The following is a 26,948-nucleotide window of genomic DNA, read 5'->3' on the forward strand; positions in this document are numbered from 1 at the left end:
GCAGTGCCCTTCACTCTTTCACTACACCACCAGACAAATTCAAGGTACAAATCATTCTGATTACGTATGGTAGTTCTCTTCACTGATTTACTACAGTACAGGTTCATCCCATGTAGAAATCATTATGATTACGCTATAAAAAAAAAACCTTGCTAAGAATACCAAAGAAAAAAGTCCTGTTGACGTACATGTACATTTTATTTCCTTTATGATAATGTCAAATAATCAGGCATTTTTATTAACAGTTCATGGCGGTTAATATACAATATAACCCATATAAAGATGTGGTTAGCATGGCTGACGTGGAATAATACAACCATCAGTCTGTCTGACTCTGCTTTGTGGCATGGATATTTCTCTACGACACTCCTTTGCGTTGCCTGTCTCTATTTCACTGTTTTACTTCATTTTCTCTCCAATAATTTACTTTTACGGTAACGTTGGACTTGGTATTGCTAAAGTTGAAAAAAATCTGTACAGTTCATCCCTAAAACTCTGTCGATATTCTTGCAGGCAAAACTAAAGTCAAAAAGGCCACCAATCCACATAGACTTCATGGTAAAAGTTTGATAAAATGATATGGTGTTACAAATGATTTACTTCTTCCAGGAACTCTGGCCATAGTTCTGGTTATAGTGCGTGTTGTAGGCGCCGTAGTTCACGCCAGACTGCTGAAGGTTCTGCATGTACGGGTTGCCGTAATATTGCTGGAAGTATTGTTGTTGCTGACCTCCACACTGGCCGGCCAGGTTGTTCAAGGATCGATAGATGCTGGGAATAGACAAACATAAGATTTCAGAGAGGTTGTGAGAACACAAGAGAAGGAAACACAGGGTCGTGAATATTCGACTTTAAATGTGAAACATTCATGGAAATGGCTGTAAACAAACAAATGAATAAATAAGAATACGTTAGTACTGGGATGGTCATGATTAGAAAAAACAAGCGCAAATTCGCAACAGCTGTGAGATGACGCAAACAGCTTGAACCAGCTTCACACGAAGCGAGTCTCCACTAGCGATCTGTTGAGTGTTAGCGGTTGCAGAAAAGTAACTGTGAGCGTTGTTCTCATACAATACGAGTGGGCCTATAAAGGTCGCAGTAAGCTAGCAAAAGAATAGCTACAGGTATGGCTCGCTTGCCAAAACTCGTGTTTCGTGTCGACAACAAGTTTCGTGTCGTCTTGTACTCGGAGATCCTCGTTGAATGACTAAGTAATAAGATAGGATAGGAGGCCAAAAGCTGGATCGACTAACTGACCGAAGGACCGACCCATAGAAAGAGTGGCATGGAGAACTGCTTGGCGCATCTACGTTAAGCGCATTAGCCTATATTTCGCCTATAATACTGCCAGTCTGATATGAATTTTATGACGTATACAGAGCTCCTTTAAATAAAACCAAAAGTTCTGGAAACTGAAAGCCATTCAAGGCTTTGAAAAGCTCTTGAATTTCCTAAATTTTATTGAAAAAAAAAACAAAAAAAAAACAACGTGCAATAGCTAAAGATGTTTGACTGAAATTCGTAGAAGTTGGCAACGGGGTGGGCTTTCCTTCATTGATTAATTGATTGATTACAGCTCAATGCCTAATCATGGTTAATGATTGCTTATCTGGTGAAAGGCTAATATATGTATTCTTCTCGAAGAGATCTGCAAAAATTCTTGATTTTAAAGTTCAAAAAAAAGGGTGAACCCTGTTTGAGCACTGAACTCATGTTTGTGTCTGAACTCACCAGTAATCTGTGTAGCCTGTGCCTTGATAGTTGTTGTACATAGCCTGGCAATTCTGTGGGCTGCTGATCACGTTACAGAACTGACCATTCTGCCAGTAACAAGAGTTCTGTCCCCCTAGACCGATAAGTGCACCGTATCCCTGCTGGTTTATCTGGGAGCAGGAACCCCCGCTGGGTAACAGAGATCCCATGTGACACCGACGAACGTTATTGATGTAGTTCTGACCCTGAAAATGATAGAATGAACACATGATTTGGGGAAACGGAGTACTGATGCTGACGGTACAAGGAGATCAACATATAATGCTGACGGTATAAGGGAATGGACATGCAATGCTGGCGATAAAAGGAGATGGACGTACAATGTTGAAGGTACAAGGAAATGGACGTTCAGTGCTGTCGGTACAAGGAGATGAACATACAATGTTGACGGTACAAGGAGATAGACATGCAATGCTGTCCGTTCAAGGAGATGGACATCTAATGCTGTCAGTACAGTTCATTTATTTGATTGGTGTTTTACGTCGTACTCAAGAATATTTCACTTATACGACGGCGGCCAGCATTATGGTGGGTGGAAACCGGGCAGAGCCCGGGGGAAACCCACGACCATTCGCAGGTTGCTGGAAGACCTTCCCACGTACGGTCGGAGAGGAAGCCAGCATGACCTAGACTTGAACTCAAAGTGACCGTATTGGTGAGAGACTTCTGGGTCATTACGCTGCGCTAGCGCGCGAACCAACTGAGCCACGGAGGCCCCCTGTCAATACAAGGAGATGGACACACAATGCTGTCGGTGCAAGGAAATGGACATGTTAAGCTTTCGGTACAAGCAGATGGACGCGAATATGTTTTGATGTGTTAAACGTATACAGTTAATACGAAAGGGTTTACAGCGGATTCCTGTTTCTGATATGTCCGATTCACAATATGGCTGTAGTACTACCAATTAATGTAGCGTTAAAGCCATTCATCCTGTTCTTGTTCAAAGGTTTACAATAGTTATGCTACTACCTGTCTCACAGCTGTAGGCTTGATACTTTTATTTAGTGAACTTCGGTAAAATGACAAAACTGAGCTAAGAAGAAAACAAAACGCTTGTTTGAAATAAGTTATTGTTTCATGGACAAATTGTCTTTTGGTATACCATTTAAGGAAGCTCTATATTCATGCAGCATATATGTTATTTTTATGTTGAGTTTTTTGGCACATGCAGAAACATGGGGTCTTATGCTGACGTTGAATTACTTAAATTCGACTACAAGGTACGAGTCTAGCCCTTACCACTTGGTTGTAGGAGTTGTACCACTGGTTAGTTCTCTGGCAGTACGGCTGTCCGTACCCCAGGCAGTAATTCTGAGATGATGGGCACTGGTACTGTTGGTTGTAGCAGTTGTAAAAGTTACAGTTTCCTTGCTGAATGTTGTTGTAACAATTCTGTTGATTGCCCCATTCTGTGGAAACAAAGAAAAATCAACACGTACAAGTATTCGTGAGTATACTGCATTTGTGTATACCGGAACTAAAATACATTACAGATATGCGGTGTTATCACAGCATAATTGGTGGATTATACTACATTTATGGGGGGTGGGGGGGAATATTTTAGTAACAGTTTCATAACGTTAATAGTAGTGAGAGAAATTGACAGCGAAAAAAAACCAATTCGTGAGAAAAGTTATGAAATTAAACGTAAAATAATCATGACGTAAAATGTATTTGTTTCATTTAATTTCATTTTATTTTAAGAACACTCGACAGAGCCCATCCTTGTAGGGGAAACAGTCGTACTGGTACTTTGTCGGGTAACCAATACCTGACCAACACCTGAAGTAAACCCAAAGCTCAGTGTACATTAAACAATATTACCTTCTGAACTATGAAGCGCTCGTGCTCCGGCTGTCTTAAGTGAATATTAATATTTGACTAAAAGAGAAGGAATCAATATCCTATATTTGTATAGCGTTAAAATGCTTCATTATCAGTTTTGTATGTTCTTGGAAACAAAAAGAGCTCTTGGAATGAATGTAGCTTGTTTTGCATTTTTTCCAAACTATTTTAGTGTTTTTCCGAACAAAATAAACGTATCAAACCCTACGATATTTACATGCCATTATTTTTCACGTATACTAATAATTTTCATTACCACGAAATCCACAAGAAGTATATCTGCTACATCTACTTCATCTTGTCTGACCGCTTTACAGGATACATCTGCAGGTTTGCATTTTTTACAGGAATATGATGTTTGTATACCAATTTTCACCCATGAATATTATTTATTTGTTAATTTATTATATAATAAATTTATTTTATAATATTATATTACACCACAGCATTGTGCTGGGAGGAAACCGAACAGAGCCCAGGGCAAACCCACGACCATTCACAAGTTGCTGGGAGACCTCCATGAATATAGTGTGTAAGTATACAGACACATACGTTGTAGAAAATGTTGTTGTACTTCTTACAAATCAAACCTCGCTAGTTTCGTATGTATGATTTGCCACAGATCCCCTAAAAGGTTACAAATATTTCATAAATGCCAGGGAATTAAACCGGTGCCAGAGAGTGCAAATGTCGTCCGCTGAAATGTGGACATAGTACAACCTGTGATCAGGCTCAGTAAGGGATTTTTTAGAGAGACCCCGTAAAATTTATAGCCCAACATCTTAAGAATGTACACGATAATTGAAAATACCTGCCGTTTAAGGGAACTGTATAGTTATACCAAATATTATTTTTGAGATATACCAATATGAATAGTTTTCCACACAAACTTTAAAATTAGGGTTTTTCCCATGTTTCAAGCGCGACGCAATATTTCTGGCATGTCTGATGTCACAAGCAGAACAAATATGTCTTTTTTTAACCTCCTGGCTTTGAAAATACAGGGATAATGCTACTGATAATAATCGACTAAGACAGCATTAGAACTTGTGACAGTGCGTCACTTTGCAGATGGACACATAAGCTTGAACTGGATTCGAACTCTCGACCTGACCGGTCATCTGCGACGCCTTAGACGAAAAAGTCAGCATGAGCCAAAACGCGTAAAAGAATTGTACGTACGATTATAGTTTTGCCAAGGATTTCCTGAGTAGCCAACGCCGTAGTTAGGTATACAGCCGGACTGTCCCCCTGTACAGCCTACACCGCCTGGGTAAATTCCGCCGCCACCGCCACCGCCACCGCCGCATTGGGTGCCGACACAACCACCGCCGCCGGGGTAAATTCCACCACCACCCCCGCATTGGTTGCCGATACAACCGCCGCCTCCAGGGTAAATTCCGCCACCGCCACCGCCGCATTGGCCACCGACACATCCACCGCCACCGGGGTAAATTCCACCGCCACCGCCACCGCCACATTGTGTGCCGACACAACCACCGCCTCCAGGGTAAATTCCACCTCCTCCGCATTGACCACCAACACATCCACCACCCCAGGTTCCGCCACCCCCACCGCATTGTCCACCCACGCATCCACCGATCTGCGGCCTACAATTGCCACCTTGGCAACCACCTATGGGTTGCCTGCAGCCAGAACCACCACCCTGGCATCTTTTGCCACCTTGCCATTTCCACGCAGTGACTTGCTTCTTCCTCCAGCTCGCAGCTTTCGCTGTAATATTTGCCTTAGGGTTCTTGTCAGCTTTTTTATCTTTCTCGTCCTGACACTGGCAATTATGAAATGTGAAAACCAGGATTAAACATGAAGCAAGTAAAATTAAATATCGATGTTCCATAATTTCAACCGATGGTGACTCCCCTCTCCAAAACTGCTGGTATCTGAGGGTTGGGAATGTGTTATATATATCAGGGAGGTGTCGGGCATAGTTTCCGCTCCGTGAAAGGATGTACAGTTCTCTTTGTGCTCCGCTTTTTAATCTCTCTAATCACTTGACATTTCCAGACTCTGGCTTGGGTCAATTTGGCCGCGGTTTTATTGCACGGATGAGGAATGCTCTGAGAGTTCACAACTCTCCGTCAATATTATCATAGCTAATAAAATGCCTTTATAGTCAGTTCTTCGTATACAAAGCAACTCACTAAATTACTGAGCCAAGATTCACAGGGATATATCAGTTTATTTTAGTTATGTCTTAATTATATTTAAAAACAAAATAAAGGTAATATAGACAAAAAAAAAACAAGAAAAATAATGAAATACCAGTGCTGTTACTCCGATGGACTCTTCTGGGCCTTTAGTGTTTTCAATGCGCTGATGTGTTTTTTAGCATGATGTTATTTTACTATGCACGATTGCAATTTTGCTGTGTAATGAGAACCTTGGGAGACTGGGGCGATGTGTGCTGCCAGGAAGGTTTTATCTGGAATGTGCAACTTGACCAGTTTCCGGTGTATTCGCTGTTACGCACCTGATCAGAGGCTGACGGAGCTGAACGCCGACATGTCGTTATCGTGTGAGACTGGGGATGCTGGTAATCACACAGAAAGGCCGAGACGTCATTTTGTGGTGTTGCCTTGTTGGGATCTGACCGTGATTCTCACTGCCGGGTTAGAGAATTGGGAAATGGGAAGGACCGTGCCCTCCCTTCATGCTACACCGGACTTTACCAGACTTCACCGTTGATCTCGCGCGCTCGTATGTCCGTCTCGTGCGCACCACCAGCTTTTCCGTCTGAGGAAATGCTCGAAAAAAGGGTTGCTGTTGCGGAAGAAACATTGCAGGCCGTTTTGCTCATCTCTGTGGAGTTGTTTTACAGTCATCACACACTTTCGAACGCTCTGGATTTTATCTTATTCAAACTACAGTATATTTATTTGTTTATTTGATTGGTGTACCATTTTTAACGTCTTCGGTATAACCCGATCCGGGGCTGATCCCGACTTCGAGGCGGACACTCTAACCATTAGGCCACCAAAGCGGTACTCAACAATGTAAACTGCAGTTTAAAACGACGTGCTATCTTCAGGAACAGCTATGATCTCCGAACGTTTAGATCTCCGAAGGCTTGCATGTACATCAGTTTTTGATTCGCGAGAAATGTGTTGCTTCTAAGAAAGCAGTTTGAACCTGATAATTTTTTTATGTAAAATTCTGCAGTTAACTGGAATTCATGACATTATTATATATTTACTCATGGAAAAAGTACATACATGAAAGCGTACGTTACCAGTGAGCATCTTAATATGGAATCTGGTCTGAAATGAATCAACTCTGGGGCCTGTCTTACAAAGCTGTTGCAACGCATTTACCCTGGTCACGTATATCTCTACTATATATGGTGTCATGAACGTTAAGCCATGCGCATTTTGCGAAGTAGTCGCAAAATGCGCATGGCGTAACGAGATGCGTTATCATGGTAAATGCGCTTGACTTGCGACATGCGTTGTAAAACGGAGTCCTGGTTATTATTCTACACATATAGTAGTCTATTCAACTGCCACAGAGAAATGCCTTGGCAGCTTTGAAAGGTTTGTAAATATGAATGTCATTGTTTCTGAGCTGACGCTCGCTCAAAGGGCTATTTCTTAATCAGTTTTTAAACTTTCAAAATAAAGATTTTTTCGGCATTACGCAAAACGCTGTTAGATTCACTCTGCATCTAAAGACCTGTTTTGGGGTAGCCTTAATTTTAAACTATAACTTTTAAATATTCTAATACACAGTACATGTATATCTGTTATGTTTAAGACTTAACAGTTCACATCAGTATTATATAAACTCACCACCCAGGAGCATCCCACCAATGCGGTCGCTGTGAGTTCAAGTCCAGCTCATGCTGGCTTTCTCTCCGGCCATACGAAGAAAGGTCTGTCAGCAACCTGTGGATAGTCGTGGGTTTCTGTCCGGTTTCCTCCCACTATAATGCTGGCCGCCTTCGTATTAGTGATATATTCTTGAGTACGGCGTAAAACTCCAATCAAATAAATAAATAAATATAAACTCACCGCCTCTTATAAACCCAGAGCAGTTAAAACTGATTTCTTAAAAAAAAACGCCAGGAACCATGTCATATACCCTTGTTCACGAGGAGAGGTATTCATTTTGTAAGTTAAGAGAAAAAAATTGAGCAATAGATGGATTTATTTATTATTTGATAGGTGCTAAACACTATATTTCAAAATGGTTCCCTTGTATGATGGCCTTCAGGTTTATGGGTTGAGAAAACTGGACTGGCTGGTGTAAATCACCCCCTTTACACTCAAAAAATTAATCTGTTAACTTTAACAGAAAGTCTGTTGTCTGAGTGATGCGAAAATGTATTCTGTTATAGTAGCAGATTATTTTGTTAAATGTAACACACATATTCTATTAATTCTAACGATGATATCTATTAGACTATAACAGGATGTCATCTATTGGGTTTTGCATGCTACAAGGCGAGACCTTGGTTATGTGACCCAAATAACGTTGAAAGCGATCTCAAACCTCATTCAACTAAACAAACGAGAGATTCGAGTCTCTCTGTGACCATATTAGCTGCGAAGATAACGAAGTTTAAAGGAAAAGAAAACTTAAAAACATGACACTATAGGCTGAAAAGAACACATTTTTTTCTATCTGGTGGTGCCCGCTGCATATTTTTGCGATTTTTCCTCGCCATACACGTAAAGCCTGAATACGCCAAAGCTGAAATAAATCGCTAAGTCCATCGCGTCCTCCATCTTTAACACCCTGTAATTTATGCGGGGGTGTGTTGCCTCTCAGCCAGTGAGAGTCGTTAAAACTGCCGGCTTGTTCGTGTAAACTCGGAGCCTACGTCCAACATTCCGGTTTCCCGATCGTCAAGCGGAAAATGAACTGTCCTGTTCGCTATCTTCTGGGAAGAAGAGTTCTACCGGAGATGTACGAACTGCACTTCGGTGGTTTCAGACGGCAATTCTCCTCCTAACACAGAAGACTTCAGGACTAGTTCTTAGGCAAAATGGAGTCGCCCACAGCGGATGTTGGCACAGACTTTATTTATAATTTATCACCATGAGGTACACATTAGAATTTTGTTATGGCATGCACCTGCGCGGAAATGCATACTCTTCTCAATGGTATTTGATTGATATTTAAATTTTCTTCTCCTTTAAGCCATAGAAGCCCCTTTCCTTGTAAGGTTTTATAATGAAATTTACTAGAGGATCTTGTCTTGCCAGTAAGCGTATATATAGCTCTTGAGAATACAGATTTGCAGATTTAAATGATATTCAAGATGCTAAAAAGATGACGATAGCTTTCCTTTACACTGGTTTATTCAGTCTGCTATTGAACAAACAATGTAGTCACTCTTATTAAAATCTATCAATCAATCAGTCAACTGATCAACTCATTAGGGACAATCAGTAAACTAGTCAAGACGTAAGAAAAATCAACCAGTCAACCAGTAAATGCATTAAGAACTTTCAGTTAACCAATCAATCATCAATAATGGAAATAAATGAATTAGATGAACAACTTTTCAGTCCACAGTGGAAACCAGCCAAGAACTCAATCAGTCAATTCATATTGGAAATCGCCGTATTCCCTTCCGGATCAAACTATTTTGAAAATGAAACAAACAACTAATAAATTGCCAAAACTAGACCATTTAATTTTTGAAACAAAAAACTATTTGTAATTAAATTTCATTTATTTTACGTTGGAACACGTCTGGATTCTGCTTTTTTTTTTAAGAATCATTTTTGAAACTTGAACGTCATTAAAGTACCGTAATCATTTCCAGCTTCTTCACGTAACATTTTCTAGTTGTTCTTCCTGACTTCATCTTTATATACCGCCGGGCATCGTAAAGTGAAACAGTTCATGATTTTTATTTAATTTTTTATTTATTTATTTATTACATCGAATCTCTTGCTTGCAGACTAATGCCTATAATGCAAAATAGCCACTACTGACCAGTGACATTACAGTACTCAGCACACATTCTGTTGGTATCCGTAACAGCATGTTAGCCAGTTTATTGAGATTGCATATACACACGTATCACATATTACCATAATAAGATGTTAGCTACATGACCAACTTGTTACTTCCATGTAATAGAGTATAAACATATCTCCGAGGACAGTCAAATTTCTCAATTTGGTAAATATATTGTGTGACAGGTATTTCCTGACGATGTGATAAATGTATGTCGAAATATTTCTTCGAGGTTACATGTATATTTTTTTATTCTCGAGTATAAATACAGAACATGAACATTAGAATATTTAACGTTTATTGACTGTTTGTTTGCGTAACATCCCTACACAAGAACTGGGAAAGTGTTAAGCTGGGGCCGGTTTCATGAAGCTTACTTAGTGTTAAGTTGCCGCTGGCTAAGTGCACTTTATATCTCCACAACATACGTTGTCAAGCTAATTAGCGGCTTATTTACCTAAGTGAGTTTCATGATACCGGTCCCTGTTTGAATTTATAAACTCAACAGTATAAATATTCCCACAAGAATTATTTAAAATAAAAGAATTATTTGAAACGATTTCCACTTATATCTATTCTTTCATTGTTAATTTAATTACCAGCAATATCTCCATTTACAGCTCAAAAGATTCATTCCCAAAACTTTTCCTACTTATACAAAACTGGATTATGGTTATTTCTTTATTTTTATTTTTATTATGTGAAGTTTTTGTCGTAATTCTGCCTGTAGCTGTCAGTATCCACGTCCGCTTTCTCCAGCTCTGTATCAAAATTTGTCTTGAAGTTACTGTTGAAGGAAGCCTGTTGTGTGGCATTGCATTCTTTCACCAGATTAGACATAGATCTGTATATGCTGGAAACATAAGAAGCATATATCATATTTTGAAATTCTTCTATTTTGAGGAAGATTAAACAATTTATCTCAAGCCGAATGAAAATACTGAATCGAATGAGACTGCAGTCCGGGAATATGCATCTTTTTCAATAAAATGTCTCTCCTGGAAATATACAACAAGTAGCAAGAAAAACCAAGAAGTAAGAAAACACGACTATTAATTACCGTACATAATGATATGAAGAAAGGATCAAAACTGATTGAATAATAAGGTGATTGATTATATGAACCCCTTTTTGTGTCTAACTAAAACTCCGGTTCAAAGGAGAAATGTGCGTGCAGAATTGAAACTTTGCCTTTTCAGCGGACAGGAGAAAATAGGCCTGAGGTAGAAAATACCATTTGTCCGTATAGGCTTTATGGTTAAGTGTAGTTAGCTTTCAAATGTCATCGAGTCCACACTGCAAGCTTTTGGTTCAGTTCACATTGCTGTTTGTGTAGATATTGATAATAAACTAAGTCAGCGAGGTGCAAAGGAAGTAACTGTCACCGTTAGAAAATAAAATTGCGCGTTGAGGTGCCCGTGTAATTCTGGATGCGAGCAGTAATGGGTATACGTTTATGTATTAACGTGTACAAGGTCATAAGTGTCGATTATGTCATCTTTGTCATTAGCGGTGCTATTTAAACACTCCTTTTAGTGATAGCTAAAACCAGGAATAATTAAGTGTCTATTTAAATCTCCTCACGTCTGTCCTAAAGTCCGAAAGTAATGTATTTTGACAGAGATGGATTAGTTTGCGCTTCAATGTGTAACGTTCAGAGGTGGAATTGTATGGTTACAGTTGCAAAAACTTCAACAATCCACTAAAGTTTGACAATTTTTAGTATCTAAACTTTGTGCTTTACTTTGTATCATTTGTAACACAACCCACAGTGTAATGACCCAGGAGTCTCTCACCATTGCGGTCGCTGTGAGTTCAAGTCCAGCTCATGCTGGCTTCCTCTCCGGTTGTAAGTGGGAAGGTCTTCAACAAGCTGCGGATGGTCGTGGATTTCACCCGGGCTCTGCCAGGTTTCCATCCACCATAATGCTGGCCGCCGTCGTATAAGTGAAATATTCTTGAGTGCGGCGTAAAACACCAATCAAGTAAATCAATAAATGTAACACAACCACACTGGTCTGTTTCTCAGTCAAGATAAATGAACTGAAGAATCAAAGAGAAACCTATCCCTTGCTTTTGAGCATTGTGGTTAGGGTGGTTCTATCTCCTTCTTCCGGTCTCGGTCGTTCTTACCGCTTACTGCTGTTAGTGGTAGCAGTTAAGTTTGGACAAAGCTTCACAGGCCTAGGTAGGGCAATGAAACTTACAGACCATGAGTGTTGCAAGAACGGAAGCTCGATATAGAGCGATCATAACAGCAAAGCGTAAAAGCTGGTGACATATTTATTTATTTATTTATTTGATTGGTGTTTTACGCCGTACTCAAGAATATTTCACTTATACGACGGCGGTCAGCATTATGGTGGGTGGAAACCGGGAACCGACTGGTAACATAAGCCAATGAATTGAGCAGGACATTATTTTACGCAGTGTGAAAGTAAACGAAATGCTTACCAATAACTTGAGTAATTTATTCCTTGGACGCTGCTGTACAAAACTTGACAGTCGGTTTTGTTGCCGATGACTTGGCAGAATTGACCATTTTGCCAAAAGCAGTTGTCCTTAGCCCTGCCTCCCGCCACAGCACTAATACCCTGCAGCTCTGTCAGCGAGCAAGTTGTCAAACCGCGCGCTATAGCACTGATCTGACACTCACGGACTTTCTGAATGTATTCTCGACCCTGTGGATGAATACAGAATTTAGTTAGTGCTAAAAAAAAATGTGTTTACAAATCATTTATCTGAAGAAATATTTAGTATACAGATTGAATTACTATTTTTTGTGGCCTGTAATACACAGTATTTGAGAAATATTGGTATAAGCTGTAATTCAAAAATTGTGCTACACTGTAGATCATTTTGGTCAGCCATTTCTTACTAAACTAACACATCTTAATCATATTTGCGTCCATGCATATTTAATCTTTTTGCCATGTATACATTAAAAAGATATTTACTTGTTATCATATGCGTATTGTGGTTATTTTTACTAAGGGTTTTAGGAGGGTTAATAGGGGTGTATATTGCATTACGTTTTCCGACTAGAAATAATAATTTCTTTGTTCTTTACTCAATAATTTTCCTCTTACACGGCGTTGATCAGATTTATAGGTGGAAGCAACTGGAGTAAACCAACGTCCTTTCCCGTATCTAAGAAATCTGACTTAAAGCCGCAGCGAGAGCTAGATTCGATCCCGCAACCTTACTTACTACGACAGATCGGCAGCAACGGTAAGAACGCTTTAGCTGACTATATTGTACTGTATACGTTACCTTGTCGGAATAGGCTGTAAGGCTATGATTTGCACGCTGACAGTAAAACCGTCCTACATCCACAGCAGCGCCTTCCATCCCGGGACACGGGTTGTTTTTGTTTAGGCATTCATAAAACTGGCAATCGGGGGCTTGAATCTGGCTGGCACAGTCTGTCAACAAAACGCATAAAATCTCTTCACATCAAAAATACTATACATAGTGAAGCATACTACACCGTAAAAAATAGTACTTAACACAACAATTTGCATCGTGTATTCTTTCTTATAGTGTACGTCTATGGCGGTTCGTGCTGAATGTTGTTTTGGAAATTGGTCTTTTCATTATTGACTGAGAGCGTCCATTTTGGTTGAGGGCTGGTATACGAATTTCCCCCATAGATACTCACGAAATACACCGTCAAAAATATAATTTGCCCGATTAGCAAGACTCCATCAAAACTTCCTTCTAGCTCTTCTCTGTAACAAACAAATCCCCTTCTGTGTCGTCATGATGCGGTTGAAGTTTGCCCGTTTCAAACATACAGATGATGTATTCTTCATTTTTTCGATGGTCTTATGTTAAAGTTATTACCGAAACAGGGCAGTAAAGCTTAACGGACGTCTTTGTCTCAAGAAATCCATACCGGTATCTGACAACGAGAAACATTACTTGCCCAAACAAGTTGACCCCAAACTGAGTAAAAACACGTCCGTCTATGCAGTGCTTGTGAACTATATCTTTACTTATAGGAGCACAACTACACAGAACCTTAGATGTATTACAGCAAAGAAATAGTACATCGCTTAAGTTGACTGACATGTTTTAGGCGGGCAATGATTCATTGCTTAATGCAACACTTACTGCTGGTTCCCCAGGGCTGTCGTGGTGGCTGCCAGGGCTGACCGTGGCCACATCCTCCTGGGGGTCTCCGTAACCCTGGCCTACATCCCTGGGGTTGACCCGGAGGGGAGCGAGAGGGAAGTTTCCAAGGAGGTCTCGTGGACGGTCGACAGCCACCAGATTGCCCACCTCCTGGTGGACATCTCGGGGGTCTTGTCTGATATGGTGGCCTCGTTTGAAAGGGTGGTCTTCGTGTTATAAAGGGACGTCGCGTCTGAGATGGTGGTCTTTGCGTCCTATGCGGGGGTCGCGTCTGATATGGAGGCCTTCGTGTAACTGACGGTCGACAGCCACCAGATTGCCCACCTCCTGGAGGACATCTTGGGGGTCTTGTCTGATATGGTGGCCTAGTTTGAAAGGGTGGTCTTCGTGTTATATATGGACGGCGCGTCTGAGATGGTGGTCTTTGCGTCCTATACGGGGGTCGCGTCTGATATGGAGGCTTTCGAGTAGCAGACGGTTGACAGCCACCAGATTGCCCACTTCCTGGTGGGCATCTTGGGGGTCTTGTCGGAAACGGTGGTCTTTGCGTCCTATACGGAGGTCGTGTCTGATATGGAGGCCTTCGAGTAGCAGACGGTCGACAGCCACCAGATTGCCCACCTCCTGGAGGGCATCTCGGGGGTCTTGTCTGATATGGTGGCCTAGTTTGAAAGGGTGGTCTTTGTGTTCTATAGGGACGGCGCGTCTGAGATGGTGGTCTTTGCGTCCTATACGGGGGTTGTGTCTGATATGGAGGCTTTCGAGTAGCAGATGGTCGACAGCCACCAGATTGCCCACCCCCTGGTGGGCATCCCGGGGGTCTTGTCTGATATGGTGGCCTAGTTTGAAAAGGTGGCCTTTGTGTTCTATAGGGACGGCGCGTCTGAGATGGTGGTCTTTGCGTCCCATACGGGGGTTGTGTCTGATATGGAGGCTTTCGAGTAGCAGATGGTCGACAGCCACCAGATTGCCCACCCCCTGGTGGGCATCTCGGGGGTCTTGTCGGAAAGGATGGTCTTTGCGTCCTATACGGAGGTCGTGTCTGATATGGAGGCCTTCGTGTAACTGACGGTCGACAGCCACCAGATTGCCCACCACCTGGGGGGCACCCCGGGGGTCTTGTCTGATACGGTGGCCTCGTTTGAAAGGGTGGCCTTTGTGTTTGTGGAGGCCGACATCCGTTCGGTGAAGAGGGCCCTGGTCTACATTCAGGAGGCTTTGTCTGGAAAGGCCTTCTTGTGGTTGGTCGGTTTGTGTACCAAGGGTCACGTGATGTTGCCGGTGGTCTTTGGGGATTTCTTGTGGTTCTCCACGGTCTTTGTGTTTGAGGAGGCCGACATCCAGTTTGCCCTGGGCGACATCCAGGAGGTCGTGTCTGAAAAGGTCTTCTTGTGGTTGGTCGGTTTGTATTCCAAGGGTCACGTGATGTTGCCGGTGGTCTTTGGGGATTTCTTGTGGTTCTCCACGGTCTTTGTGTTTGAGGAGGCCGACATCCAGTTTGCCCTGGGCGACATCCAGGAGGTCGTGTCTGGAAAGGTCTTCTTGTGGTTGGTCGGTTTGTGTACCACGGGTCACGTGATGTTGCCGGTGGTCTTTGGGGATTTCTTGTGGTTCTCCACGGTCTTTGTGTTTGAGGAGGCCGACATCCAGTTTGCCCTGGGCGACATCCAGGAGGTCGTGTCTGGAAAGGTCTTCTTGTGGTTGGTCGGTTTGTATTCCAAGGATCACGTGATGTTGCCGGTGGTCTTTGGGGATTTCTTGTGGTTCTCCACGGTCTTTGTGTTTGAGGAGGCCGACATCCATTTTGCCCTGGGCGACATCCAGGGGGTCGTGTCTGGAAAGGTCTTCTTGTGGTTGGTCGGTTTGTGTACCAAGGGTCACGTGATGTTGCCGGTGGTCTTTGGGGATTTCTTGTGGTTCTCCACGGTCTTTGTGTTTGAGGAGGCCGACATCCATTTTGCCCTGGGCGACATCCAGGCGGTCGTGTCTGGAAAGGTCTTCTTGTGGTTGGTCGGTTTGTGTACCACGGGTCACGTGATGTTGCCGGTGGCCTTTGGGGATTTCTTGTGGTTCTCCACGGTCTTTGTGTTTGAGGAGACCGACATCCGTTTTGCCCTGGGCGACATCCAGGGGGTCGTGTCTGGAAAGGTCTTCTTGTGGTTGGTCGGTTTGTATTCCAAGGTTCACGTGTTATCGGAGGCCTCTGGGGATTCCTGGTGGTTCTCCACGTTTGTCTCGTGGGCCTGGGTGTGCTTACGTGCCATGGATCGGGTAATGGTCGAGTCGGCCTTCTGCTTGGGGGCCTTCTCTGGGTGGTAGGACGAGTGTACCAGGGTGGTCTTGTTGTGTTCGGGCGGTTAGGCCTCCGGGTCGTACTCATGCGTTTTGCTGTGACCCACGACCCACGTTTCGGGCGATTAAGCAGTTCCTTTTGGGATAACCGTTGCGATGACGAAAACTGACTTTCTGGAATAGCATCCGCCAGCTTTTCTTGAGAAGCATCTTGAAGAGTGTCGTTCTTTGCATGATCGGGTATATTCTCCCAGACCCACACTGTCTGCTCACCGTGGATGGATTTTCTCCACTCCCCACAAACGCAGGTAATCCAAATGAGATAGAATAACGAAATGACGAGGATACCGCGTCCATGGAAATGCCTGAGCATGTCTGAAGACGCGCGACCGGCTCCCGTTTGCCTTTTCTGGGAGAATGTCTGTCATTTATAGTTCAGGAGTCACACAACTTTATCACAAGACTTCATGAAGGGAGGTGAGACAGACAAAGGAATTCCACTGATATATAGCCTTTACAAGTGTCTCCGAGGTGCTTTGGCCCTGCATGGGAAGATGTCCCCGTTCGCTCGAAGATACAAACTCCCGTCTTAAGCCATTGTTCATCTTAGTTAAATGTCGTATCATCCCTCAAACATTTAATTAGACAAAACTATGCTAAGGGCCAGTAACTAGTTATTTAAAAACACCGACATTTGTTCACTTTTTTGTCACTGTTTACATCAGCTGATTTCACAAATCTGAGCTTATTTTTTGTGTTAAAAAATATCCACTACAAATAAAACCAAGTCTGATTCATTTGGTCTTTACGTCTTTTTTCCCCTTTATATCCCCGTTTAATAGTAACTGCAGGACGTGTTATAATCTAAACAATTATTCACACATTAAGTAAAAAAGAAAAGCAAGTTATAATATGTTCACTGACCGACGGAATTAACAGGTTCACACTGAATCGGCATCACCAACTTTCCTCTAATTTAATTGCTTGTCACTTTCAGGAGTGGCCTTTTGTGGTGAGGTTTGTCAAGCATCTAGCCAGGCCAGTCGTTTTCTCCGGTAATTCATTATAAGAAGCCGACTGGCGTTGTGTAAGTGAAATACTGCTGATTATGGCGTAAAACATCATTCTTACATGTAACTAACTGAATGGTAGCCTCATGTAGAAAATTTAAATAAAATTCGACAAGATTTGTTATTTGAAAATTTATGTATACTAGTTATATATTAAGTCATGCGACGGCTGAAACAAAATGTGACGGAAAGTTCTAATATCATTATTATCGAAACGTAATACAAGTATATCAAATACATCATCAAACCTTATTTTCTTTACTGTTACAAAACACAGTGCATGCACAAATGAAGTAAACACGCTTCAATTAAATGCAAAGTATATTTTTGTTATTTATGTATTATTTGATTTCAAATTTTTATGTATGTCCAGGCTTAAAGGGTGAAGCGGAAAAAGAAGGAATTAGATGCATATTAAAGAAAATTTATGCCAACATACTGTTATATTGTTAAAGCCTAGTGACTTTATTTTATTATTTATGTAATTTTGGTGATGAATTCAAAGTGCTGTTGATAACATGCAAGCCGGTTGGACATCAGATTTGCCGGCATATACAGATTAAACGGCCTATTATCCGTGGGATCTACATTGCCCTGTGCTCATCAATCGAGCTTCTAAATGGCATTTCAAAAAATTTATGTGTGCTTTTGTTTCCTTTGTTTTATTCGTTGGCACGTTGTAAAACAAAAAATGGTTTATGTAACTACTTAAGAGAGTCATAGAAGCATGCAGTGTTTTAAATTTTATGGTACACAATACCGTTCTAGAGAGGTCAAAGTGTATGAAACTAAGACGGAAATGTTGTACACTCGTTATTATAATACCCACTAATATTATATTATTAATAATACTGTAAAGTTTCAACCTCTAAAGCATTTTTTAAGTGGAAATTATGCATACAATTATTATGAAAATTACGCTAAAACGATTTGTTTGGGTCACTGAAGATGCAACCTTCATAAAACTGTGCATATTATTTCTCTACACCCCATGGGTCTGTCAGAATGTTTCAAGATATTGGCTGCAGAGGTTGTTGAAAAGGTTGGAGAATTAGTGTATGTTTTAATCATAGTATGAGAATGATTTTCCTTTACAATAGGCCATACATGGCAGTAAACCAAAAACAAAGAATGGTTTGCTGTACTCGTTTCGTGTCCTCTATAGCGTTTCGTGCTTACTGCATTTAGAAAAGCACTTGTCCAGGACTTGTGTATCTTTTGAAGGAGTCGTGAAAATTTGCAGTGGTGTAGTCAAGCGAATCTGCATACTTAGACATATAAGCCGTATCGAGTATCCGCACCATACATGCCCTAAAAAATTCTTCAGGTTGTCCCGTTTAATCCATGCCCAAACACATAACAGCCATGCAGGTACCAAGAGGGTGGATCACAGCTTACAACATCTAGGCTACTGGGCCCATCGCCTACACGGGCTATATATGTAAATACCAAGTTTGGTCATGTACAGCTGCCACTCTGATAATGGAGTTAGTATCACTTTGACAGCTGAGTGAAATATATATGCAATATGTTTGAAATGGCAATAGTCACGTGATTTATTATACATGAGTAACATACTCAACTCGTCCACTGAAGGAAACTTATGACGTCATATATACATTACAGTGGTTCGGGTGTCTGAATGCAATCCAAAATTTAATCTGACTCTCGTATAGTTCATTACTAACATACCGGTATAAAGGCCATCTAGCTACAAGTATTTCAGTGTTTGCTTTCACTTTCGATATTATTTCGGTGTATCCCTGTGCACGCTTGAGGCTGTTCTTATAAGACCGACATATTCATAAGGCTGCCTCATTGGAACGGCATGTTGAAGACACCATGCAGAGGACCAATTCTCACAACTTACTGGTATTTAACCCATCCCGGCATACTGAGAGCCAGCAAAGTTTTAAATAAAGTTTGCACATAAATATATATAAATAGGCCAGGGATCGATTTTCACGAAGCACTCTTAGCGTTGCGTTCACTTAACTACCACTGAAACCAGTAGTGTAGGCATTACGTCTTCATGGTAGTTGCGAGCTCGTAACGTTAAGAGAGCTTCGTGAAAACTGGGTCCTTGTAACAGGGAGCTTCATTACGAATGCCTACCAGACACTCTGGACTGTTACTTATGAATGTATTTGAAGACTTTACTTTCACACAGATAAGTTCACAATGCACATACATTTAGATAAAAACCTCCAACTACATGCAGCTCATCTTTTCAAAACCACCTACCCCTTTTCCGGCTTCTTTCATACACTGACATATTTACCGTGTTAAGATAGGAAATGTATCTGAAAAAGTGACGTCCGTGTGTATCGTGTTTCGTGAAAGACTCGTTACATTTTTATATCATTTCAAAGTTTGTGTTATCTCTGGCTTTCTTGGTACGAAACGCACGAAATTTTGCGAAAGTACAGGCCTACCATAGAGAGGTACATTCCTTATCTTCCACACATGAACCGGACCAAAGTCATATAAGTGATTTAAGGACACTAGTATTTGGAAACTAACCAAAAAATATATTTACAAAAAAATTATTTCAAATCTAATTTAACAATATATAGTGAAGTAGCTATAAACAATTCTTCCGCTCTTATACAGTTAATATATATGCAAGTGTTAAGTCTTTTGTCAACCTCTATATCTATCTCCTTGACTTACTTTCACGCTGTGATTTTTTATTTTTCAAGCTAACAGCATGAATATCTCAAGCATGCCCTTTCACTTTATACCAAGTTTTCAAATCTGATTGAAATTATTATACGTAACATTGGTACCAGTGTTTATTCCTGATGCTGGGTCTCATACACTGACCATAATACAGACTACTATATTCAGACTTGCCTTCTCACTTTTATACCAAGTTTTCAAATCTGATTGAAATTATTATACGTAACATTGGTACCAGTGTTTATTCCTGATGCTGGGTCTCATACACTGACCATAATACAGACTACTATATTCAGACTTGCCTTCTCACTTTTATACCAAGTTTTCAAATCTGACTGAAATTATTATAAGTAACATTGGTACCAGTGTTTATTCCTGATGCTGGATCTCATACACTGACCATAATACAGACTACTATATTCAGACTTGCCTTCTCACTTTTATACCAAGTTTTCAAATCTGACTGAAATTATTATAAGTAACATTGGTACCAGTGTTTATTCCTGATGCTGGGTCTCATACACTGACCATAATATAGACTACTATATTCAGACTTGCCTTCTCACTTTTATACCAAGTTTTCAAATCTGACTGAAATTATTATAAGTAACATTGGTACCAGTGTTTATTCCTGATGCTGGGTCTCATACACTGACCATAATATAGACAACTATATTCAGACTTGCCTTCTCACTTTATACCAAGTTTTCAAATCTGACTGAAATTATTATAAGTAACATTGGTACCAGCGTTTATTCCTGATGCTGAGTCTCATACACTGACCATAATATAGACTACTATATTCAGACTTGCCTTCTCACTTTTATACCCAGTTTTCAAATCTGACTGAAATTATTATAAGAAACATTGGTACCAGTGCTTATTCCTGATGCTAGGTTTCATAGACTGACCATAATATAGACTACTATATTCAGACTTGCCTTCTCACTTTTATACCAAGTTTTCAAATCTGACTGAAATTATTATAAGTAACATTGGTACCAGTGTTTATTCCTGATGATGGGTCTCATACACTGACCATAATATAGACAACTATATTCAGACTTGCCTTCTCACTTTATACCAAGTTTTCAAATCTGACTGAAATTATTATGACACAGTATCGATTACAATGTTTATTCTTGATGTAGGGACCAATAAATTGACTAAAATATGGACTACTGTACTCAGATTTGCTCCCTCAATTTATACCAAGTTTAATATCTATCTTAAAATTATTACCGACATAGTAGCATTGGTACCAATGTTCATTCTTAATGTTGATACTAGGATAAAGTGACTGACATATCAACTACTATATTGGGGTTTACATTTGTATTTATATTACGTCCACGTTCAAGGAAGTACTTCCCAGATGTCAAGGCAGGCCTGTTGTCATCAGAATCTAGCTAGTCATACGTCACGGATATGCAAATGAATCTTACAGCCAATCACCAGCGCCTAGATCGTGCAGGCCTCCCAGTGTTTACCTATCCCGCAAATGTCACACTGCTGTGGGCTGATGGTATTCATTACACTGGGCAGTATATGTTGGCCGTTCGTACCTAGACCCGGTACAAGCTGTATCGTCCACACACTTAACCAATCATGCAGGCTTGGTATAACAGCCAAGGTGGTAACTGTATGCTACAAACGACGAACATCTTTAATACCTGGATAATGGCGAAGAGTAAGGTTGCATCATCTGTTCAAAAGGATAGAAGCCTGTGTCAGTTAGTGACGTATACCTTTGTTCTATTAGTTAAACACACACATTTTCCCTGTATCAACTGATCACACATACATATTCCATCTATCAACTGATCACATACATATTCCCTCTATCAACTGATCACACATACATATTCCATCTATCAACTGATCACACATACATATTCTCTGTATCAACTGATTTCACATACATGTTCCCTGTATCAATTGAAGGGAAGTGTAAGGGAAAGGAACGCACCAAATTTAATGGTTGAAGTTTTGACTTAAATCTAAGATTGCTTCGTGATCCTGTGGCCCAGGGCTAATACGCCACAGTACAGCAGCGTAACTTACAGCAGAAATCCATGTGGTTTACTGCATTCTGGACTTCGTTGTCTATCTCATTATAGTATCCCATTATGATTTATAGCTAACTATTCCAGTGCGTACGTAATCATTTGGTGGCATAAGTTTATACTGCCAAAACCTGTTTTCTAATTAAAGATATTTTCATTTAATTAAGAAATGATGTTACAAACTTTGAAAATATTCTCTTGATTCGACGATTTTCCATCGCACAGCTTTGTACTCGTTACAAAACCCTCCTGCTAAATTTCGTTTCGATTTTTGATGGGAACATCTACAGTAATTACAATCACATAACATCGAAAAGTATAATATGATTTTTATTTTGGAATAGTTTTATATTATAACCCAGATACAATACATTGTAATCAATAACATATATCCCTCAGACTTTGCGAAACCTTATGGTTAGTCGTTAAAGAATGGCCTGTTGTGGTTTCATTGGTCCGCTTCATGAACGTGCCCGGAAATACTGCGAAAAAGGTTTCGTCGTCTCATTGAAAAAAAAAAATCTAAAAACAGCTGCATGTCCACCCGACCGACTTCACGTGTATACAAACGCGGGCTCCCTATGAATTCATTACCCCCGGTATAAATGTCGACTTGACATGCCTTCGAAGAGCATTGCGTCACGGTTCTAGACCAAATGGAGGCTAGAACACGAAGGTAGCAATGCGTGTTGATGACTTTTAGCGAAAAAAAGCTAATTAAGTTTGCGTTTCTGTGGATTGTTTGTAAACTAAAGTTCGTCAGTGCCCATTTATATCAGGCTGACAGAGACGAGTTAATGAGGACATTCGGACGTGATCTGGCAAAGTGTCGTGATAATGATTACCACCGCCTAACCCACAAGCCTTCCCCGAAAACCATTTAAATAGGGTTGCCCAAGCAACTATCTGCCTCTTTTCCCCTTGATTCTTGATTCTGTTCGAGTATTAGCGAAAGAAGACACCCCTGTGATAAGATGCATATGACTGGGGTGGCCTCATTGGCCGGTCTCCTCCTGGCGGTGACCTTTTGTAATGCAACGACCTTGGACCCTCTATGGACTGCTGGGGAGCGGGGACCAGATCCAAGTAAGTCTAACATTGGGTCAGTTTCATGAAACGTTTTCAGTGTTAAGTAGCCCTTGGCTAATTGCGCCTCAAATCTTAATACTAGGTAAAGGCTTACTTATAGCGAAGCACGCTTCGTTAAACCGATCTCTGCTGATCATGAAAGTTCATCACTGCATGGTACTTCTCTTTTCCATGTCTATTTCCTAGTTTTGAGGAAATGCCAAAAAGTGGAAGACATGAAATTTAGTTAAGTATAATTTAATGATTCCAAAATATCATCAAATATGTTTGTAACCCGGTAATTTTTAAGGCACAGTACTTTCTGGCTCGCGTCAAAGTTCTTTGCCGGAATAATGAAAGTTCCCATTGTTAAGGCTAAGTCGTCTCAAGAACAAGCCAATGGGCTTTGGTAAGACAGCCTGTTACGACGATGTTAGGACGGAGAAGTCTGACGCTCGTCTCAATGATTAAGCGTCCTAACAGAACTTGCATCTATGCTACAAAACTGGCACCCATGTCTTAAAACAGCCTAAGGTCCTCATAACTACCCTTGTACCAAGGTCTTCATAACTACCATTGTACCAAGGTCCTCATAACTACCCTTGTACCAAGGTCCTCATAACTACCCTTGTACCTTCTGTATAATGCTTTGCAATAGGGAAGGAAACCTAAGACAAAGGTTAAATGGTGAGAGGAGTCTTTGATTTATTGCTCCAAGCTATATTTAGCATACCGGTAGGATCAATAGTCTTGATCACAAAACAGCCAACATAACTACGATAATAGCCAATGTTGACGCTATTAAGTTGCCATGGTAGTTACATTCTTATACCATGACACGGACTGCAGTACACTGATCATATCGCTCCTATGTTTATCTTAAGTGTTCTTTGGAAAAAACACCTTTGCTGTGCAGTGATTCAAAGGGAATTTAGCATTTGTTGAACCTAGACCTAGGATATATTAAGGGCTCCATCCCTGAAAGGCTAACATTTTCTAGATTTGGTTTTCGAAACCTTTTTCTGTAGTCTGTCAAACGTAATTTCTTTTGTAACAAAATCCAGTGTTGCTATGGTTAGGTTTGATGTTCGTTTTACCATTCGTTTCACCAACATGTTGAGCGCGTGGAAGCACCCAGCGTTTTAACACCGTTGTTTCTTCACACCCAGGTCTGGTTACTCCTCAATGTGTGGACGCTGGCGACTGCAACATGTGTAAGTTCTTTGGGTGGATCGCTCATCGTCAGAACTGCGATGCCAGCGTCACGGAGTTGCTGAACCGTTACTGCGTGGCCACTGATGCTAACTACAACTCCCTCTCCAGTACCGTGAGTACTTGTTCCATTTCATTATCACCTGTACACAGGCGAGCTGAAAAAAGGGATAGAATTTTCAGCGACAGTTGGGATGTTGTAAAATATTTTTGCCTTAAAGTAGACTGACTGAAAGAATACGTATTTATGGCTGTTAATGCACTCATGTTAATACATCAAGAAAGATTTACTTTCTGAAAGTGAAACAACAACCTAGAGACCAGTGAAAACACTGTCTTGAGTGAAACTCTAATAATCTATCCGTTTCCATCTGACTTGGTAGCTCGGTTGGTAAATCGAGCAGTGTGCCTGGGCATTTAGAGTTTTTCTTGTTGGTCTCAAAATAGTTGTTCCAGTGTTGGAAATTAAATTTATGAGAGACATTTATGAATTTACATCATTCGATGACTTATGTTAACTTGCAGGGAAAGGAGTACGCCACCTTAGTCAAAGCCTGCCAGATCAAAGCTTTGATTCCCTTCTACGGAACGTCTGCCGGAACTTGCTCCAAAATTGAGTCTGTTGCGCAGCTCTCGTGGTTCGGCACGGCTGGTTCTCATCTGAGCTGTCTCTTCCAGCAAGGTCTTCTCTGTGACCTCATTAAGAACGATCAGGACTTAGAAGTTTACTGGCAAATTTATGAAGAATGTACCACTCCCGAATCTGAGGCGTAAGTATACATGTACTTACTTTTAAACTGTCAATTAAGTACCCTGAAGAATGGTCTGTAGGCTGTGGATTCAGGGTTTATGTGGAGGACAGAGAGTGAAACGAGGGACGCAATGGCAGTGTGATAGCTTGCAAATCATTACACGTAACCGACGAAATACGACCTCTTGTCAATTTTTCTCAGTTAGGGTATTGTTCTTAAAGTTCATGTAAATGCTTAAATAGTAGAATATCCCCTGGAATCATAGCTTATGTAGAATTAGGCAAAAGACGTCACAGGTCTATAGGCCTAATTACTCAAAATGCCGGTTGTCATCACATTTAACATACAATAGCATTAAAAGAGTGAGGGTTTTGGAACACCGGGTTCCAAAGTCCTGGAAAGTCCGTTTGTGTGTAGTTCTTTAAACTTTGCTTGAGTATAATACTCATAAGATGCTATATAATTCTATTTATTTATTTGATTGGTGTTTTACGCCGTACTCAAAAATATTTCACTTATACGACGGCGGCCAGCATTATGGTGGGAGGAAACCGGGCAGAGCCCGGAGAAAACCCTCAACCATCCGCAGGTTGCTGTCAGACCTTCCCACTTACGGCCCGAGAGGAAGCCGGCATGGATGCTATATAAAAGCATAGGCACAACAAAATGGATATCATCTTGATCACAAGAAACAGTTGTATTTCATTATGATTCAGGTATAAAATTATGATTTAGCCATAAAATCGTTCTTTGATGTACAGGATAATAACCTTCATGCAATCACTGGCCAAAGGAAAGTGTGATGCCGCAGCCAGCAACAACCTGGAGGATTTTATTCAAGACAAATTTGACCAGCCAGACCCTAACCAACCACCAGCCAATCCCCCAGCACCATCGAGACGACCACCAGGCAATAACTCACCATCGAGACGACCACCAGGCAATAACCAGCCATCGAGACGACCACCACCCAGTAACCCAGACCCTTGGACACCAGAACCAGCCATTACCCCAGACCCATGGCCTCAACCTCCCGCACGTCCCTCACCTCGACCTCGACCTCCTGTAAGACGCCCAAATAAAAACAAGAACAAAAACAAAAACAAGAACAAGAACAAGAACAAGAACAAGAATAAGAATAAGAACAAGAATAAGAACAACAAAAACAACAATAAGAATAATAATAGACGGCCAACTCCCCCTACTCCTAGGGTTCCTCCCCCTTACAACCTTCACTACTGGTAAACGGGTGGATAAGCAGACCCCACAGTTTGTAAAATGTTTGTTTGAGTTTTATTTGAAGTCGGCAGAGAATACCCATGTATGAGCTTAAGAATCAGTCCTTCTGGTTCGACGCTGTTAATTTTGTCCTTTTTTGGAGATGAACGTATCTGTGCGCTTGTTTTACTGCGTTCGAAATAAATTCTGCTTTGCTATTATTAATTCATCTTCATGACTTGTGATTTGCTATGTCCATTGCGGATTAATTGATCAGCCTTACCTTTCAAACTTGCTGCCACGAGACAAATGGCGTGTGCTGTTTCCTCTCTTTTGGAGTTTAACCCTGCGTGCAAGAATATCTTACTTATTCAACGGCGTTTCCTCTCTAGTCGTACGTGGGAAAGCCTGATGCCAACCTGCGGATGATTTAGGGTTTGCCCCAGGCTCAGTTCCGTTTTCTCCCGCGATAATGCAGACCGTTGTGGTATAGGTGAAACACCACTCAAATACATATATAAATAAATGCTTGGCCTTGTAGAATTCTCAAGTCCTTGGTGTTCAGGTTTACCAAGTTCGGTTACACTATATACAGGGGTCTATGGCTCAACTCCACAAGCTCCTCAAAGAATGAATACAAGGCCAAAGTATACAACGTTTCGTCCACGTAACTGCCAGGGCAGCTAACGATTACGAGCGGTTTGTGAAACTGGGGCCAAGTTTAGGCCTATATAACTTGATTTGAGCTGAATTTATTTCTTTGTTTCTTTAATTATTTTTCATTGAGGTATTATGACGTACTCGAGATTTTTTCTCTCAGACTTGTAAGACCAGTGGGG

The 26,948-nt window shown here is 41.0% G+C and overlaps 2 protein-coding genes across 2 annotated transcripts; one reads left to right on the forward strand and one right to left on the reverse strand.

Moving 5' to 3' along the window:
• Positions 1–596: 596 nt before the first annotated feature.
• Positions 597–14,087, reverse strand: LOC135473495 (loricrin-like). The gene is made up of 6 exons (XM_064753346.1): positions 14,074–14,087; positions 13,729–13,924; positions 4,807–5,413; positions 3,019–3,188; positions 1,735–1,961; positions 597–771 (listed from the first exon to the last, which is right to left on the reverse strand). The coding sequence occupies exons 1-6, from the start codon at positions 14,085–14,087 to the stop codon at positions 597–599; spliced, it is 1,389 nt and encodes a 462-aa protein (XP_064609416.1).
• Positions 14,088–22,759: 8,672 nt separating this feature from the next.
• LOC135473994 (uncharacterized) lies at positions 22,760–26,338 on the forward strand. Its single transcript, XM_064753971.1, has 4 exons — positions 22,760–22,945; positions 24,097–24,254; positions 24,665–24,909; positions 25,653–26,338. The coding sequence occupies exons 1-4, from the start codon at positions 22,834–22,836 to the stop codon at positions 26,134–26,136; spliced, it is 999 nt and encodes a 332-aa protein (XP_064610041.1). The 5' UTR covers positions 22,760–22,833; the 3' UTR covers positions 26,137–26,338.
• The last annotated feature ends 610 nt before the right edge of the window (positions 26,339–26,948 follow it).

Source organism: Liolophura sinensis, chromosome 8 (assembly GCF_032854445.1).
Source record: "Liolophura sinensis isolate JHLJ2023 chromosome 8, CUHK_Ljap_v2, whole genome shotgun sequence".
In the NCBI taxonomy this organism is placed as follows: domain Eukaryota; kingdom Metazoa; phylum Mollusca; class Polyplacophora; order Chitonida; family Chitonidae; genus Liolophura; species Liolophura sinensis.